Here is a 13,894-nt window from a genome sequence, read left to right on the forward strand (position 1 = left end):
GAATAAATAGCAGTGATTATAATCTACTGCTAGACAAGTGCTCTACCACTGAGTCATAACCCCAGCCCCTTAAAATTTTTTTGAGTTGTATTTTGGATATGTTTGGGTCTTTGCCTATATATATTTACTTACAGTATGTTGACTGTAGACATATATTTGTCTACTGCTTTGTCAATTCAATAGGATTAAACATATTAACAGTGAATGAGTATATAGCAACCATTAATTAACAAAATAGAGATTTCTTTATCCATTTGAGACATAAGCAGTACATTCAGTGAGTCCCCAGAAGAAAAATATAAAATGGCCAATGAACAATTGAAGATAGATTGTCTTACGTCAAATATAAGTTGTTAGGAGTATCCTTTTACCTATCAGACTGGGAAAGATAAAAGGGAATGCTGAAATCTAATAATGGTGATTTTAGGGAAAGAGTAAGTAAATACAGATTGGTATAATTTATACTTGAGGGTAGTTGGGTAATCTTAATTATTTTATTATATATAATTATTATTTTATATATAATTATAATATATATAATTATAATGCATTTTATTTTATATATATATATATATATTTTTTTTTTTTGATACTAGGAAGTTAACCCAGGGGTGCTTTATCACTGAGTTACATCCCCAGCCCTTTTTATTTTTTATCTGAGACAGTCTCACTAAGTTGTTTTAAAGTCTTACTAAATTGCTGGTAATCTTTATTAAGATTTAGAAGTGGCCTGTAATCTCAACAGCTTGGTGGCTGAAGCAGGAGAATGGCAAATTCAAAGCCAACCTTGGCAACTTAGCAAGGCCCTACGCAACTTAACAAGACCGTGTTTCAAAATAAAAAGGGCTGGGATGTGACTCAGTGGTTGAGCATCCTGGGTACAATCCCTGGTACCAAAAAAAGTGTATATTCTCAAATTCAACTCTGCTTTTTATAATAAATTTTAAGGAAACAATCAAAGATATGTGTCAAGTGTATATTCAAAGATTTATTTTAGTATAATTTGTAATAAGGAAAATTGAAAAGAAACACTTTTCAATTGGATGATTGGATGATTGTTTGGGTATGTATAATATACCTAATATAGCCTAACTAGAATTCGGCGCAGTCATGAAACATTGTTCTGTAGAGTATTGCTAATTTACATGGGAAATATCTTAAATAGCAAGTGGAAGAGCCTGTAAAATAATATGTTTGGTATGTATTTAAGGACATATTTATCCTTACCACTGTTAATACTTTTTTTTTTTTTTTTAATGTGCTGGTGATTGAATCCAGGGCCTTGTGCTTACAAGGCAAGTGCTCTACCAACTGAGCTCTATCCCTAGCCCATAAATGTTAATACTTGTTGTGGTTATGGGCTATTGCTGAATTTTATTTTTTCCATGTACTTTTTTATGTTTGCCATTATATTTTGCATTGAGCATTTATGGTTTTTGAAAAAAGTTGATAAAAAAATGTAGTAAGAAATATTAGATAGTTGATGATAGACCATTTAATTTACAGCTTTTCTGAAAAAATAAAATTATTTGTTCTCTTTACAATGAATTAGTTAATAGAAAATTCTGCTATGTTAGACTTTGAAATAATCTATTGGGTTCTAAAATAATAGCACCTCATACTTGAAGTGTGAGACATATATATATTTTATAATGACTTTATTGAAATATAATTTACATGTCATGTAATTCACCCATTTAAAGTATACAGTTCAGAGATTTTTAGCATATTCATGTCACAGAGTTGTACAAACATAACCACAATCAATTTTAAGATATTCTGTATCACCTAGAAGGAGACTTGGTACCCTTTAGTTGTAAACCCCAACATCTATCTCCTCAGCCATAGCCAACCACAATTTTACTTTCTGTCTCAATGAATCTGCCTATTCTAGACATTTTATACAGTTGGAATCAAATAATATGTGGCCTTTTGTGGCTGGTTTCTTTCACTTGGCATAATATTCTTATTCATGTTTTCATTTTTAATGACCAAATAATATTCCACTGTGTTTATATACCACAATTTGTTTATCCATTCTTCAGTTGATAGACATTGGATTCTTTCAACCTTTTGGCTATAATGAACCTGTGAACATTTGTTCACTAGGTGACTTTTTATTTTTTGGTAGATATGTGTTTTCGTTTACCTTGGGTATATATTTGGGAGTATAATTGCCAGGTAAAATGGTAACTCTGTTTCACACTTTGTTCTACTGCCATACTGTTTTTCAGTGTAGCTGTACATTTAAGTTCTTGTCAGCTGTGTATAAGTGTTTTGATTTCTCCACATTCTTGCCAGATTTAGTTATCTCTTTTTTTTTTTTTTCCTACCAATTCTGGTGAGTGTGAGGGGTGTTTCACTGTGACTGAAATCTGTATTGGATTTCATTGGATATGCATTTCATTGGAGAAATCTGTTTTCAAATACTTTGCCCATATTTTATCTTTTTGTTATTGAGTTGTCAAAGTTCTTTATATTTTAGATACAAGTCATTTATCAGATGCCTGATTTGTTAGTATTTTATTACATTCTCTGAATTATTGTGTTATATATTATTCTCATTATTCTTCTTATTTTATCAGCATCAATCACTGTCTTTGGAGATGAATGAGTCATTATGATGTCAATTTCATAGAAATTAATTATGTCAAAGTGTCAGAGGTAGTAAAAGGAAAAAGAATTAGGCCTGGGTCACCTTACTACTACTATGTTCTATCTTTGATACCATTGCCCAAATAAGGTCAATTGAAAATTTGTGAATCATAAAATCAAAGTATAATTTTAAGCTTCAGGGATTTTTAAATCAAAATTTAGTGACAAAACTATTATTTTGCCATTTCAATTCTGACCGGAAGTTTCTGAAACACAACTTTGAAATGAAAGTCTTTACTGATATTCTCAGAGACAAGATTTTGTAAAATGTTTGAAAACTAAGATATCTTGTTTTTTGATAAATATGAGAATACCGTAATTTGTAATCATTCGTACCAAGTGGCTAAGGATAAATGGAACAGTAATGTTACTCTGCAATGAGGCATAATACTACAAAAATATCCCCACTTATTGAACGTGTTTGATCTTATGTAGTCAAAAGATATCTGTGAACTTCTCTGAGTTTTACCAGTGAATCACTAAAATTTGGGGGTTTATAATCTTAGATTTATCACCCCTGTGATTTTATTCTCTTCCTTAACATGAAATATTTCTCATACTTAAGGTGTTAAGTTTTATGGTGGAAGATAAGTCTATTGAAGTCTAATAAACATGCTTTCTGGTGATTTCACTTGTAGTTTATTTTGTTATTTCATTTTTTGCCTCTATTCTATGTGTGCATATTGCCCTCAATCCTCCCTTATTAACCTACCATAATCACTTAGCATCTAGCCTTTAGGTTGAAAAAATGTTGGTGGAGAGTGAAGGAACTGAATATTGTTTTTCAAAATAGTATTCTTCCATTTATCTTAAAACCAGGCTTCATCTTGTAAGCTGAATGAAAAAATTCATTTTCAAGTAACTTCTTAGTAAACAGAAATATATAGCTTCAAAGGATGATAAGTTACTGGAAAAGTTTTAAATGCATTTAAAACAAAGAACCTGTATAGAAATAAACTAGGAATAAAGATATTATTTGGGGGAAATTTTTCCTCTTCAGGATTTAAGTATTAAGATAAAATTTTAATAGTGTGAAAAATAACTGTTTCAGTTAGTATTAAATGCTTTTAAAATGTTTTTTGAAAAAGCCTGAACAATATGGTTTTTGAATTTTTATTATAAGTGCACTATTAATAATTATATTTGATATAAAGTGTGTGATTCATGAATATAATGTAGAATAATTTAAATCCAACTATTTGATTTATTCATCACTTCAAATAGTTAACCTTTTTTGTTTGAGAACATTTGAAATTTACTCAACAATTTTGAAATGTACAACTCTCTGTTATGAACTATAATAGATGTCAAAAAACATTCTTCCCAGTGCCTCTAATTTTTAAGATATGTTCTAGTATCTTATTGACACTTACTGACAATTATTTTTAAAGTTTTATATTAATGTTGAATTTTTCTAGGTGGATATTCCATCTATTATAACCAAGAAACTGTTAAAAGCGGCAATGAAGCATATAGAAGTGATAGTTAAAGCCAGACAGAAAGGTAATATTTTCTACTTATGATTTGAGTGATTTTGATTTTATATACCAACTTTCATCTGAAATATCTGAGTACTGGTATGTCAAATGGTATATTTACAAATGCTGTGGGAATGTTCTTTTAAACTGAAATCTTTTTCAGGAATTTGTTAACCATGTAAGTGTGAAAATTCCATAGTCTCTGAAAATTAAAATAGTTAACTTTTAGATATGTTACTGATAAATTTCTATTCTATGTCTCTTTTTCTGAGGTTATTTTTCATATCTCTTCTCCATTTCTTCTTACTGATTTTGAACAGTTTTGACCTATTTTAGTCCATCCTATGCATTGTTACCATGTTAATGTCTCAACATCACAATTTTCATATTAACTTCCTATTAAAGACAATTGGTGGGCTGGGGAGATAGCTCAGTTGGTAGAGTGCTTGCCTTGCAAGCACAGGGCCCTGGGTTCGATCCCTGGTACTACAAACAAACAAACAAACAAACAAACAAAAAAAACATTGGTGATTTTGCTACAGCACTATTGACTTTTTCACTGACAAGATCTGTACAAAAGATATAATAAGTTCAGTAAATATTTTCTGATTGAATGAATGGAATCTTCACTTAGGACTTCTCTTGCTCTAAAATCAAGCTGAAGTTTTTTTGTTTTTTTTTAAACAAAATTACTTCTATTATCTGTACTATTTTTTCTATGAAACAGATATTCCTTGTTTGCAGTTGCTATTCTGTGTCAGTGCTTTCTGAAAAACATTCTGCAGAATACTGCTGTACATAGATGACCATGTAGAAAAGATTTCACGGTCATTTTTTTTTTATTATTTCTATTTATTCTCCTTTCAAAAATTTCCTATAAAGACTAGCACACCAAAAACTCTGAGTAGTCAGTAATAAAGAAATAGCTTTAATGAAGTTCAACCTGGCATGCCTCAAATTAGCCTGAATATAGAGCCGTTTTCTCTCTTTCAATGTAATCATAGCACATTCTGGGAAATTCTGCTGTAGAATGTTGAGGTTAAATTAGATCATATTATTGGTGTATTTGCCCTTTGATATGAATGATTCTATTATATGAAACATTTCAAATTATATATTTAAAAATTTAAAAAAAAATTTTATCTTATTCTAATTAGTTGTCCATGACAGTAGAATGCATTTATATCTTTTGATAGATTATACATAAATGTAGCATTTCAAATTATATATTTAAACTTATTCTGTGTTCTTATAATTTTATAATGAGTAAAATAATTTTAGGGCTGGGAATGAAGTTCAGTGGTGAATGCTTGCCTAGCATGTGTGAGACCCTGGGTTTATCCCCAGCACTTAAAAAAATAGAATTCAATATATTAAAAAAAGAATGATTATCTTAAATATAAAGGAATATGTGTAGAAGAGTTTGAGTACATGTAACTTAACTGTTAAATTTAAAAAATTAACTTCTAAAAATCATTTTTCTGTCATTGTCAGAAATACACTAGAGGTAATATCTTTGTTGTAGATATGTCATAAAGGCGACTTTACTATTGGAGGAAAGGAAAATCTATTTCTATAGTTTTGACTTTTCTATAATATTATATGATTGGAATCATACAATATGTTTCAGGCTGGTTTCTTTCATTTAGTAATAGGCATTTAAGGCTCATCTGTGTCTTTTCCTGGCTTGATGACTCATTTCTTGTTGTTATTCAATTATATCCTGTTGTATGGGTATACTATACTTTGTTTATCCATTTACCTATTGAAAGGCATCTTGGTTGCTTCTAATTTTTGACACTTAAAAATAAAGCTGCTATAAATATTTATATACAAGTTTTTGTATGAGAAAAGTATTTATGTGGTGCTGGGGATTGAACCCATAGCCTCGTCCATCCCGGGCAAGCACTCTACCATTGAGTTACACTGCTAGTCCAGGAAATGCATTTTTAATATAGTTTTAATTTTGTTCTAAAGAACACCACCAACAAACCTCTAAACATCAGGCTGCAAGTAAATGGAGCCACCTTTTTAGCTTTAGTTCATCAGTTTAATAAAATCCCCAAATTATTTTACCTTTGCGAAAGTGATGTTATATGTAGAGACAGACTAGTTTCAGTGAAACTTTTTTTTTTTTGGTACTGGGGATTGAACCCAGGGGTGCTTAACCACTGAGCCACATTCCCAGCTCTTTTTAAAATATTTTATTTAAAGACAGGGTCTTTCTGAGTTGCTAAGTGCCTTGCTAAGTTGTTGAGACTGGCTTTGAACTCGAGATCCTCCTGCCTCAGCCTCCCTATCAGCAGCTGGGATTACGGGTGTGTACCACCACCATGGGCTTGAGTGAAACTCTTGTTGAAACTTTGCAAGAAAGGGGTTGTTAGTTTACTACTGTTTATGTTAAAAAAAAAAAAAAAAACCAAAACCCTCAATTATAAAACCCTCATGAAATGTAAATTGGTTGCATTAATGAAATCGGTAGAATTAAAAGACTAGATAATTAGGAGGGATCTAATTTTATCCAGATTCTCTGGTATTCTACATATAATGATAGTGAACTAAACTTGGCAAAAAGGTATTCAACTTCTTGATTTTTCATTTATTTTTTGAATTTGTTTTCAGGAAATAAAATGTTCACCTCTTCATCTACAGTCATCTTATCCTTGGTGTTCTTTGCTTAATCTGCCTCTTGAGAAGGGGATTTATATAGACGTTTTCGATGAAAGTACTTCCATGGCTTAGAAATGTCAAATACACACACACACACACACACACACACACACACACACACACACAACACACACAGTAGAAGCATTGGCTTAATTTAGATTAAGTAATGGTTGTGCAGAGGGATCATACTTCAGATTGTCTACCTGAAGACATCCCTTTGTCATGGATTCTGGAGACCTTTCTCTTTACCAGCTCAAACAGCTGACTAATGAGGCATTTGATATTGGTGATTAATAGGTATTAATCTATGATCCATATTCCAATATTTGTATTTTGCTTTTAATCCCATTAAGGTTTCCCTCACGTATTGTTTTTTAAAAGTTTTGTCCAATCTCTTTAATTTCTCATTACATAGGTCTAAAACATTCTCATATCTGACAGATATTGAATAGATTACAGCTAGTGATTTAATTTATATATCATGTGTGAATGCTTAATTATATCAAATATTATAATTATGTATTTTGCAGGATGACTTTTCAGTATTAAAAACTAATACCTATTTGCAGATGCTCAAAGGAATTGTAGCAATTATTCAGAGTCATATCAGGAAAGAAGCAGAGCTGGGATTTAGCACAGCTTAGTCTTCTGAATTTAAATCTATTCTTATCATATAAATTTTTAGAAGACCCATGTGCCAAATTCACAGGGTCAGGGGGAAGCTTGGACAATAATTTAAAATGTATTTCTTCTAGAAATTGTTCTTTGCCAGTCTTGCTTAAGTACCTCAGATACAGATAGAGTGCAGTTTTTTTTTTTTTTTTTTTTAAGATACAGGGTTTTGAACCCAGTGGTGCTCTACCACTGAACTATACTCCCAACCCTCCCTTTTTATTTTTTCATTTTGAGTCAGAGTCTCACCTCCTACCTCAGTTTGCTGAGTACCTGGGATTACAGCCTGTATCACCACATCAGATTTAGTGTCTTGACTTTAGAAAAACATTTCTGTTAACATACTTTTATCATCAGTTAATATTTACAAAGAAGTCTATCTGTTCATGGTCTTGTACGTTATACAGTTTTTATACCTCTTATATTTCACATTTTGGCAAAAGATTTAGAATTTATCCAGGTGTTTCAGTCAACTTTTTCACTACTGTGATTAAAGGAACTGACCAGAACTACTATAGAAGAGGAAAATTTTATTTGGGGGCTCACAGTTTCAGAGGTCTTGGTCCATAGAAGGCTGGCTCCATTCCTCAGGGCTGAAGGTGAGGCTGAACATCATGGTGGAAGAGCATGGTAGAGGGAGGTAGCTCACATGTTGATAGGGAAGCAGAGAGAGAGACACACACACCTCTTGCCAGATACAAATATATACCGCATAGCATGAATCACTTCAGTTACCACTCAGTTAACCCCTCTCAGGGGATTAATTCACTGATTAGGTCAAGACTATCACAACCCAATCATTTCTCCTCTGATCCTTCTTGCATTGTCTCACATGTGAGCTTTTGGGGGGCACCCACATCGAAACTATAACACCAGGGAAGCCAATTTCTATGGCAAATCTAAAGGTTATCTGGATAAAATCAGTGTAAAAGCAGATACAATAAAATTTTGAGTAATTCTGTTTTTGTAGAGGCTGAACACTATCTACCCTTTGATAACAAAAACCTGGTGTAGGATAAAACACATGTTCTGTAGCATTTTCTGCTTAAAAAAATAATTTGCTATTATTTTATATAATTTGATACCATGAGTTTAAATTCTTGTTTGCTCTGGGGAAAAGGGCCCATTATCAGTTTGTTCAAAAATAAGCAAAATTTCAACAAAGAATAATTTCTCTCTTTTTATGTTCATTTCCTTCCTTCCTTTCTTTTCTTTCTTTCTTTCTTTTTTTTTTTTTTTTTCTGTACTAGGTTGTTTTACCACTGATCTACATTCCCAGCCCTTTTTACTTTATTTATTTGGTTATTTTTATTTTTGAGGTAGAGTCCTGCTTGCTGAGTTGCTGAGGCTGACCTCGAACTTACAATCCTCCTACCTAAGTCTCCCTCCTTGCTCGGGTTACTGACTTTGTGCCACCTTGCCCAACAATATTTATTTTCTGAAAAGTTTCCCTATGGAATAAATATTGAAAAGAGAGCAATGTCTAGGAAAGGGTTGATTAGGTCAAATGGCTGAAGTTATTTGCTTAACTTGTTTCAATATGTATTTTTTATTTTTATTTTTAGTAAAAAATACAGAATTTTTACAGCAAGCTGCTTTAGAAGAATATGGTCCTGAGCTTCATGTGGCTTTGAGAAGCCGAAGAGATGAATTACATTATTTAAGGAAACTTACTGAATTACTTTTTCCCTATATTTTGCCTCCTAAAGCAACAGACTGCAGGTATAAATAGACTAGAAAATATCACAGTCATATTTATATATCAAGCTATCTGTATATTGCTATCCTTGATTATATAAAAGTTCACTAAATCTTGGTATTAGTCTATATTTCAACAGTTTTTCACTTAAAATAAGTAATTTATTATGTCTTAGGTGTTGCTTAGAATTTTTTCTTGAAAATTAATCAAAGATAAATAAAAAATTAATTTTCTTATTTGCGATCATTATATTCTATTTTCTCAGTGTTCCTCTTTAAAGGCATGCTCATTATGATCTTATAGGTGGAAACATTTTGAACAAACTATACAGACAAGTTGGGTTTTAAGACATCTAGCTCAGAATAATGCATAATGGTCATCAAATCCATTCTCCCTGTTCTAGCGGAAGCTTTAGATTGTTCTTAAGTTATCTGGTTACTTTTACCCTAATAGTTCTTAGAAGAGAAATCGTGGCTTATTTTACTGATGTACTTTAAATATTTACCTTGTTTTTAAAAGCATTTTGTTTTAAATTTTTGTTTTTTTAATATTTTAATGAAGATATCTTTAGCTGGATACACCGATGTGTGCCTTAAATCCTTGTTACTTGGGAGGCTGAGGCAGGAAGATTTCAGATATGAGGCCAGTCTCAGCAAATGAGTGAAACCTTACCCTCCCCCAAAAAAGAATGAAATTCAATATCATAATTACAGAGTAATTAATTATACTATTAATCATTTTGGTCTTAAACATTAATTTAAAATATATTAAACATTTTAAGTGTTTCTATGGAAGGACTATTTTCTAATATCCCTAATATTAGAGAATTTTTTTTATCTGAAATAATAGTCTCTTTTAATTAAGTTAGAACTCCAAGTCCATTTCTGAAGCTGTAGCATGAGTATCATTTGGAAGTTTGTTGGAAAAGCAGAATCTTGGGGCCCAGCCCAGACCACTGAGTTATAGTCTGCATTTTAGCAAGATCTTTAGATAGGTGGTACGCATTTGCAAATAAAAACTAATGTAAATAACTAAATGTTATAACTATTTCTTTTTCCAGGTCTTTGACCTTACTTATAAGAGAGATCCTATCTGGGTCTGTGTTTCTTCCTTCTTTGGATTTCCTAGCAGATCCAGTAAGAATTTTTTAAAAAATTCTTTCAGTTGTAAAATATACTTAATGTAAAACTTACTATCTTAAATATTTTTTATGTATATAATTTGATGGTATTAGATATATTCATTTTTTTATGCAAACATTAACTATCACCCATCTCTAGAACTTTTCATTTTGTAAAACTGAAACTGTCCATGGAACAATAATTCCTTATTCCTTCTCTCAGCCCCTGGCAACCACCACTCTTTCTGTCTTTGAATTTGACTAAGCTAGGCACCTGGTATAAGTGGAATCAGTGTTTCTTTTTGTGGTTGTCTTATTTCACTTAACATAATATCCTCAAGCTTCTTTCATGTTTTAGCATGTGTTAGAATTTTCTTCATTTCTAAGACTTGTCCACTCTAAGACTAGTCCACTGTGGGTATGTATCACATTTTGCCTATCCATTTATCCATTGATGGACACTTGGATGACTCCACTTTGATCTAGCAGGATTTTGAAGGAATAATTTATAAACATTTCAGATGCCAAAATTAGGTTTTCTTTGCCCATTTTCATAAAGGTTAAGAACTTGCATTATGGAGTTTTTAGAAGTCCCTGTTTAATAAATGAATGCAGATACTTAGCCACTGCTCCATTTGTTTTGTTATTTTTCTAGAATATTAGATAATGTTAAAGTCCTGAGAATTCTGGGCAGTTTATAGTAATGGAATTACTTTGTCCTGTGTTTATTATTTTTCATTAGGATACTGTGAATCATTTGCTTATAATCTTCATAGATGACAGCCCAGTGAGTATTGAACATATTAGAAAATTACTCTGATTACACCAGATTTTGATTCTGTATGTATGTCAAATCCTGTGTGAACTTTACTGAGTTAATTCTCTTTCTTCAAAGCCTGAAAAAGCAACTGAACCAGCTTCTCCTTTGGTTCCATTCTTGCAGAAATTTGCAGAACCTAGAAATAAAAAACCATCAGTGAGTATTTTGAGCAATAACATTATATCTGATAACAACCAATTTTAGAACACTTTGTATAGCTTTAATTTACTCTTCCTCCCATATTGTATCAAGGTGCTGAAGTTAGAATTGAAGCAAATCAGAGAGCAACAAGATCTTTTATTTCGTTTTATGAATTTTCTGAAACAAGAAGGAGCAGTGCATGTGTTGCAGTTTTGTCTGACTGTTGGTAAGATGTACCTGTATATTATGCTAGTCTTTTTAAAACTTTTTAACATATTGGAATATTTAGATCAGAAGTGATATTGTAATAGCCGTCTATCATTGTACTAAATTTTATTTACTAGATATTCTAAGAGTAGTTGTAAATTCCTCTCAAGTTTTGGATTGGAACGTAATCTATCATTGATTCCATTCAAATCCTAGTGTCTGAAAAAAACTATTAAAAATTCAGTTTAATTGAGAAAATGTTAAAAAAACCCCATTAATCGTCCAAATCAATACTACTTTGTCCCAGATTCTGCTAAGAAATGTGTTTAAATAATCAAATTTAAAATATTTTGTTTTGATTATAGACTATGTAACATTATGGATTATTGGATCCATCAGAAACTTTATGAACTTTCTATGAAAAGATTTCTTTTAATGCATTTAATTTCTTTTTAAAATATAACTTTTTAAAAATTGAGGAATAAATCACACAAGAGAAACATAGTTTGGTCACTTTTAAAAATGTATTCATCCATGTAACCTACATCTTTATTAAGATATAAAACATTTCCATCATCCTAAAAGTTCTCTTTAGGTTTCTTCCCAAGAGATTCATCCCTGCCTCTATTCCTGCCAAAATAATCACGGTCTCCTTTGTCTTGCCACAAATTACTTTTGCCTTACAATTTCCTCATATAAATGAAGTCACCACAATCTGTACTGTTGTGCCTGGCTTCATCCATTCAGGATAATGTTTCTTTTATGACTCATCCTTCTTCTTTTGTAGATTAGTAGTTTACTCTTTTTCTGTATTCCATTGTATGAATATGCTACAACTTCTTTATCTAATTCTCCTTGTAGATGGATATCTATATTGCTTCTACTTTTGGGCTATTTTGAAGAAAGAGGCTATGAAAATTCTGGTAGAAAACTTTTTGTGCGCATATATTTAACAACTAGATGTAAAATTACAGGGTTATACAGTAGATGTATATTTAACTTTATAAGAAACTGAAGGTTTTTGTGCTGTTTTACTCTTCTGCTGTGTATGAGAGTTCTGGTTGCTTCACATGTTTACCAAAATTTGGTGGTGTTTAACTTTTTAATTTTATCCATTTTATTGAATGTATGGTGGTATCTTGTGGTTTAAATTTGTGCTTCTCTGAATATCTATATTACATGCTATAATATGCTTATTAGTCATCTGACAGTCTTCCTGTGAAAGTACTAAAATCTTTTCCCTTTTGAATTCTTATCTTTATGTCATTAAATTATAGGAGTTCCTTATATATTTCTGGATTCAAGTCTTTTGTCAGCTATATGTATTATGAATATTTTCTTCTAGATTGGCATATCATTTCAGTATCATTTGATGAGTACAACTTTTTAATTTTGATGAAATTCAGTATATCAATTTTTAATTTATGATTAATGCTTTCTCTGACTTCCATAAGAACTCTTTGCCTACACTAAGTTGAGATAATATTCTCCTGTTTTTTCTATAAAATAATATAGTTTTAGATCTTAAATATAGATCTATGATCTATCTTGCAATAATTTTTGTGTTGGAATTAGGTAGAGGTTGAGGTTCATTTTTTCCCATCATACTGATGTTGTTTTTCTAGTACCCAGTTTATCAAGAGACATTTCTTCCCCATCTTTAATTTCTTTGACTTTTTTTTCAAATAATTTGACCACATATGTATACATCTGTTTCTAAATTCTGTTCTTTTCTGTTGTTACCTTTGTCTGTTCTTTTCCCAAGATGAGTCTTAATTTATTTGGCTTTGATCAAGTCTTAGAGACTGTTTACTTTATTCTTTTTCAAGATTGTTTTGATTATCCTAAATTCTTTGCATTTCTATATAAATATTGGTATAAAATTACCCTATCCCACCCTACACACAGACACAGTCTGTTTGGATTTTTTTTTAATGGGATTGCGTTGAATGTTTAGATCAACTTGAAGTAATGACATTTCAGCAATACTTAGTAATGACATTTAGCAATACATGAACATGTTGTATTTTCCTATTAATTTCAGCCTTATTTAGTTTCTCTCCACAATGTTTTGTAGTTTTTAGTGTTAGATTTTTATGGTTTGGGATATATTTTTATATAGTATTTGAAATGATTTTTCAAATTGTTGTGCATATTCAGAAATTGAATTGTTTGTATCTTGACTTTATATCCTGTGATATAGCTAAATTCACATTCTTTCTTTTACTTCCTGTGTTTTAGAGGAGTCTTGCTGAGGAAGTCATTTCCTAAGCTGACATGATAGAGTGTTGGGCCTACATTTTCTTCTTGTAGGCACAGGGTCTCTGGTCTAATGCCTAGCTCTTTGATCCACTTTGAGTTGAATTTTGTGCAAGGTGAGAGGGGTTAAATTTCATTCTGCTACATATGGATTTCCAGTTTTCCCAGCTCCA

At 31.3% G+C, this 13,894-nt stretch overlaps 1 protein-coding gene across 7 annotated transcripts in view; it reads left to right on the forward strand.

The window, feature by feature from the left end:
• The window catches only part of SNX14 (sorting nexin 14), a 104,525-nt gene that overhangs the window by 34,063 nt on the left and 56,568 nt on the right, over window positions 1–13,894 (forward strand). For all 7 annotated transcript variants that reach the window (XM_079146950.1, XM_079146946.1, XM_079146948.1 and 4 more), the window contains 6 exons: window positions 4,074–4,158; window positions 9,041–9,197; window positions 10,235–10,310; window positions 11,037–11,081; window positions 11,190–11,270; window positions 11,367–11,481. In XM_079146950.1, the coding sequence (XP_079003076.1) occupies window positions 4,119–4,158; window positions 9,041–9,197; window positions 10,235–10,310; window positions 11,037–11,081; window positions 11,190–11,270; window positions 11,367–11,481 (514 nt within the window). In that variant the 5' untranslated portion in view covers window positions 4,074–4,118. The remainder of the gene's footprint in view (window positions 1–4,073; window positions 4,159–9,040; window positions 9,198–10,234; window positions 10,311–11,036; window positions 11,082–11,189; window positions 11,271–11,366; window positions 11,482–13,894) is intronic.

Source organism: Sciurus vulgaris, assembly GCF_902686455.1.
Source record: "Sciurus vulgaris genome assembly, chromosome: 7".
In the NCBI taxonomy this organism is placed as follows: Eukaryota; Metazoa; Chordata; class Mammalia; order Rodentia; family Sciuridae; genus Sciurus; species Sciurus vulgaris.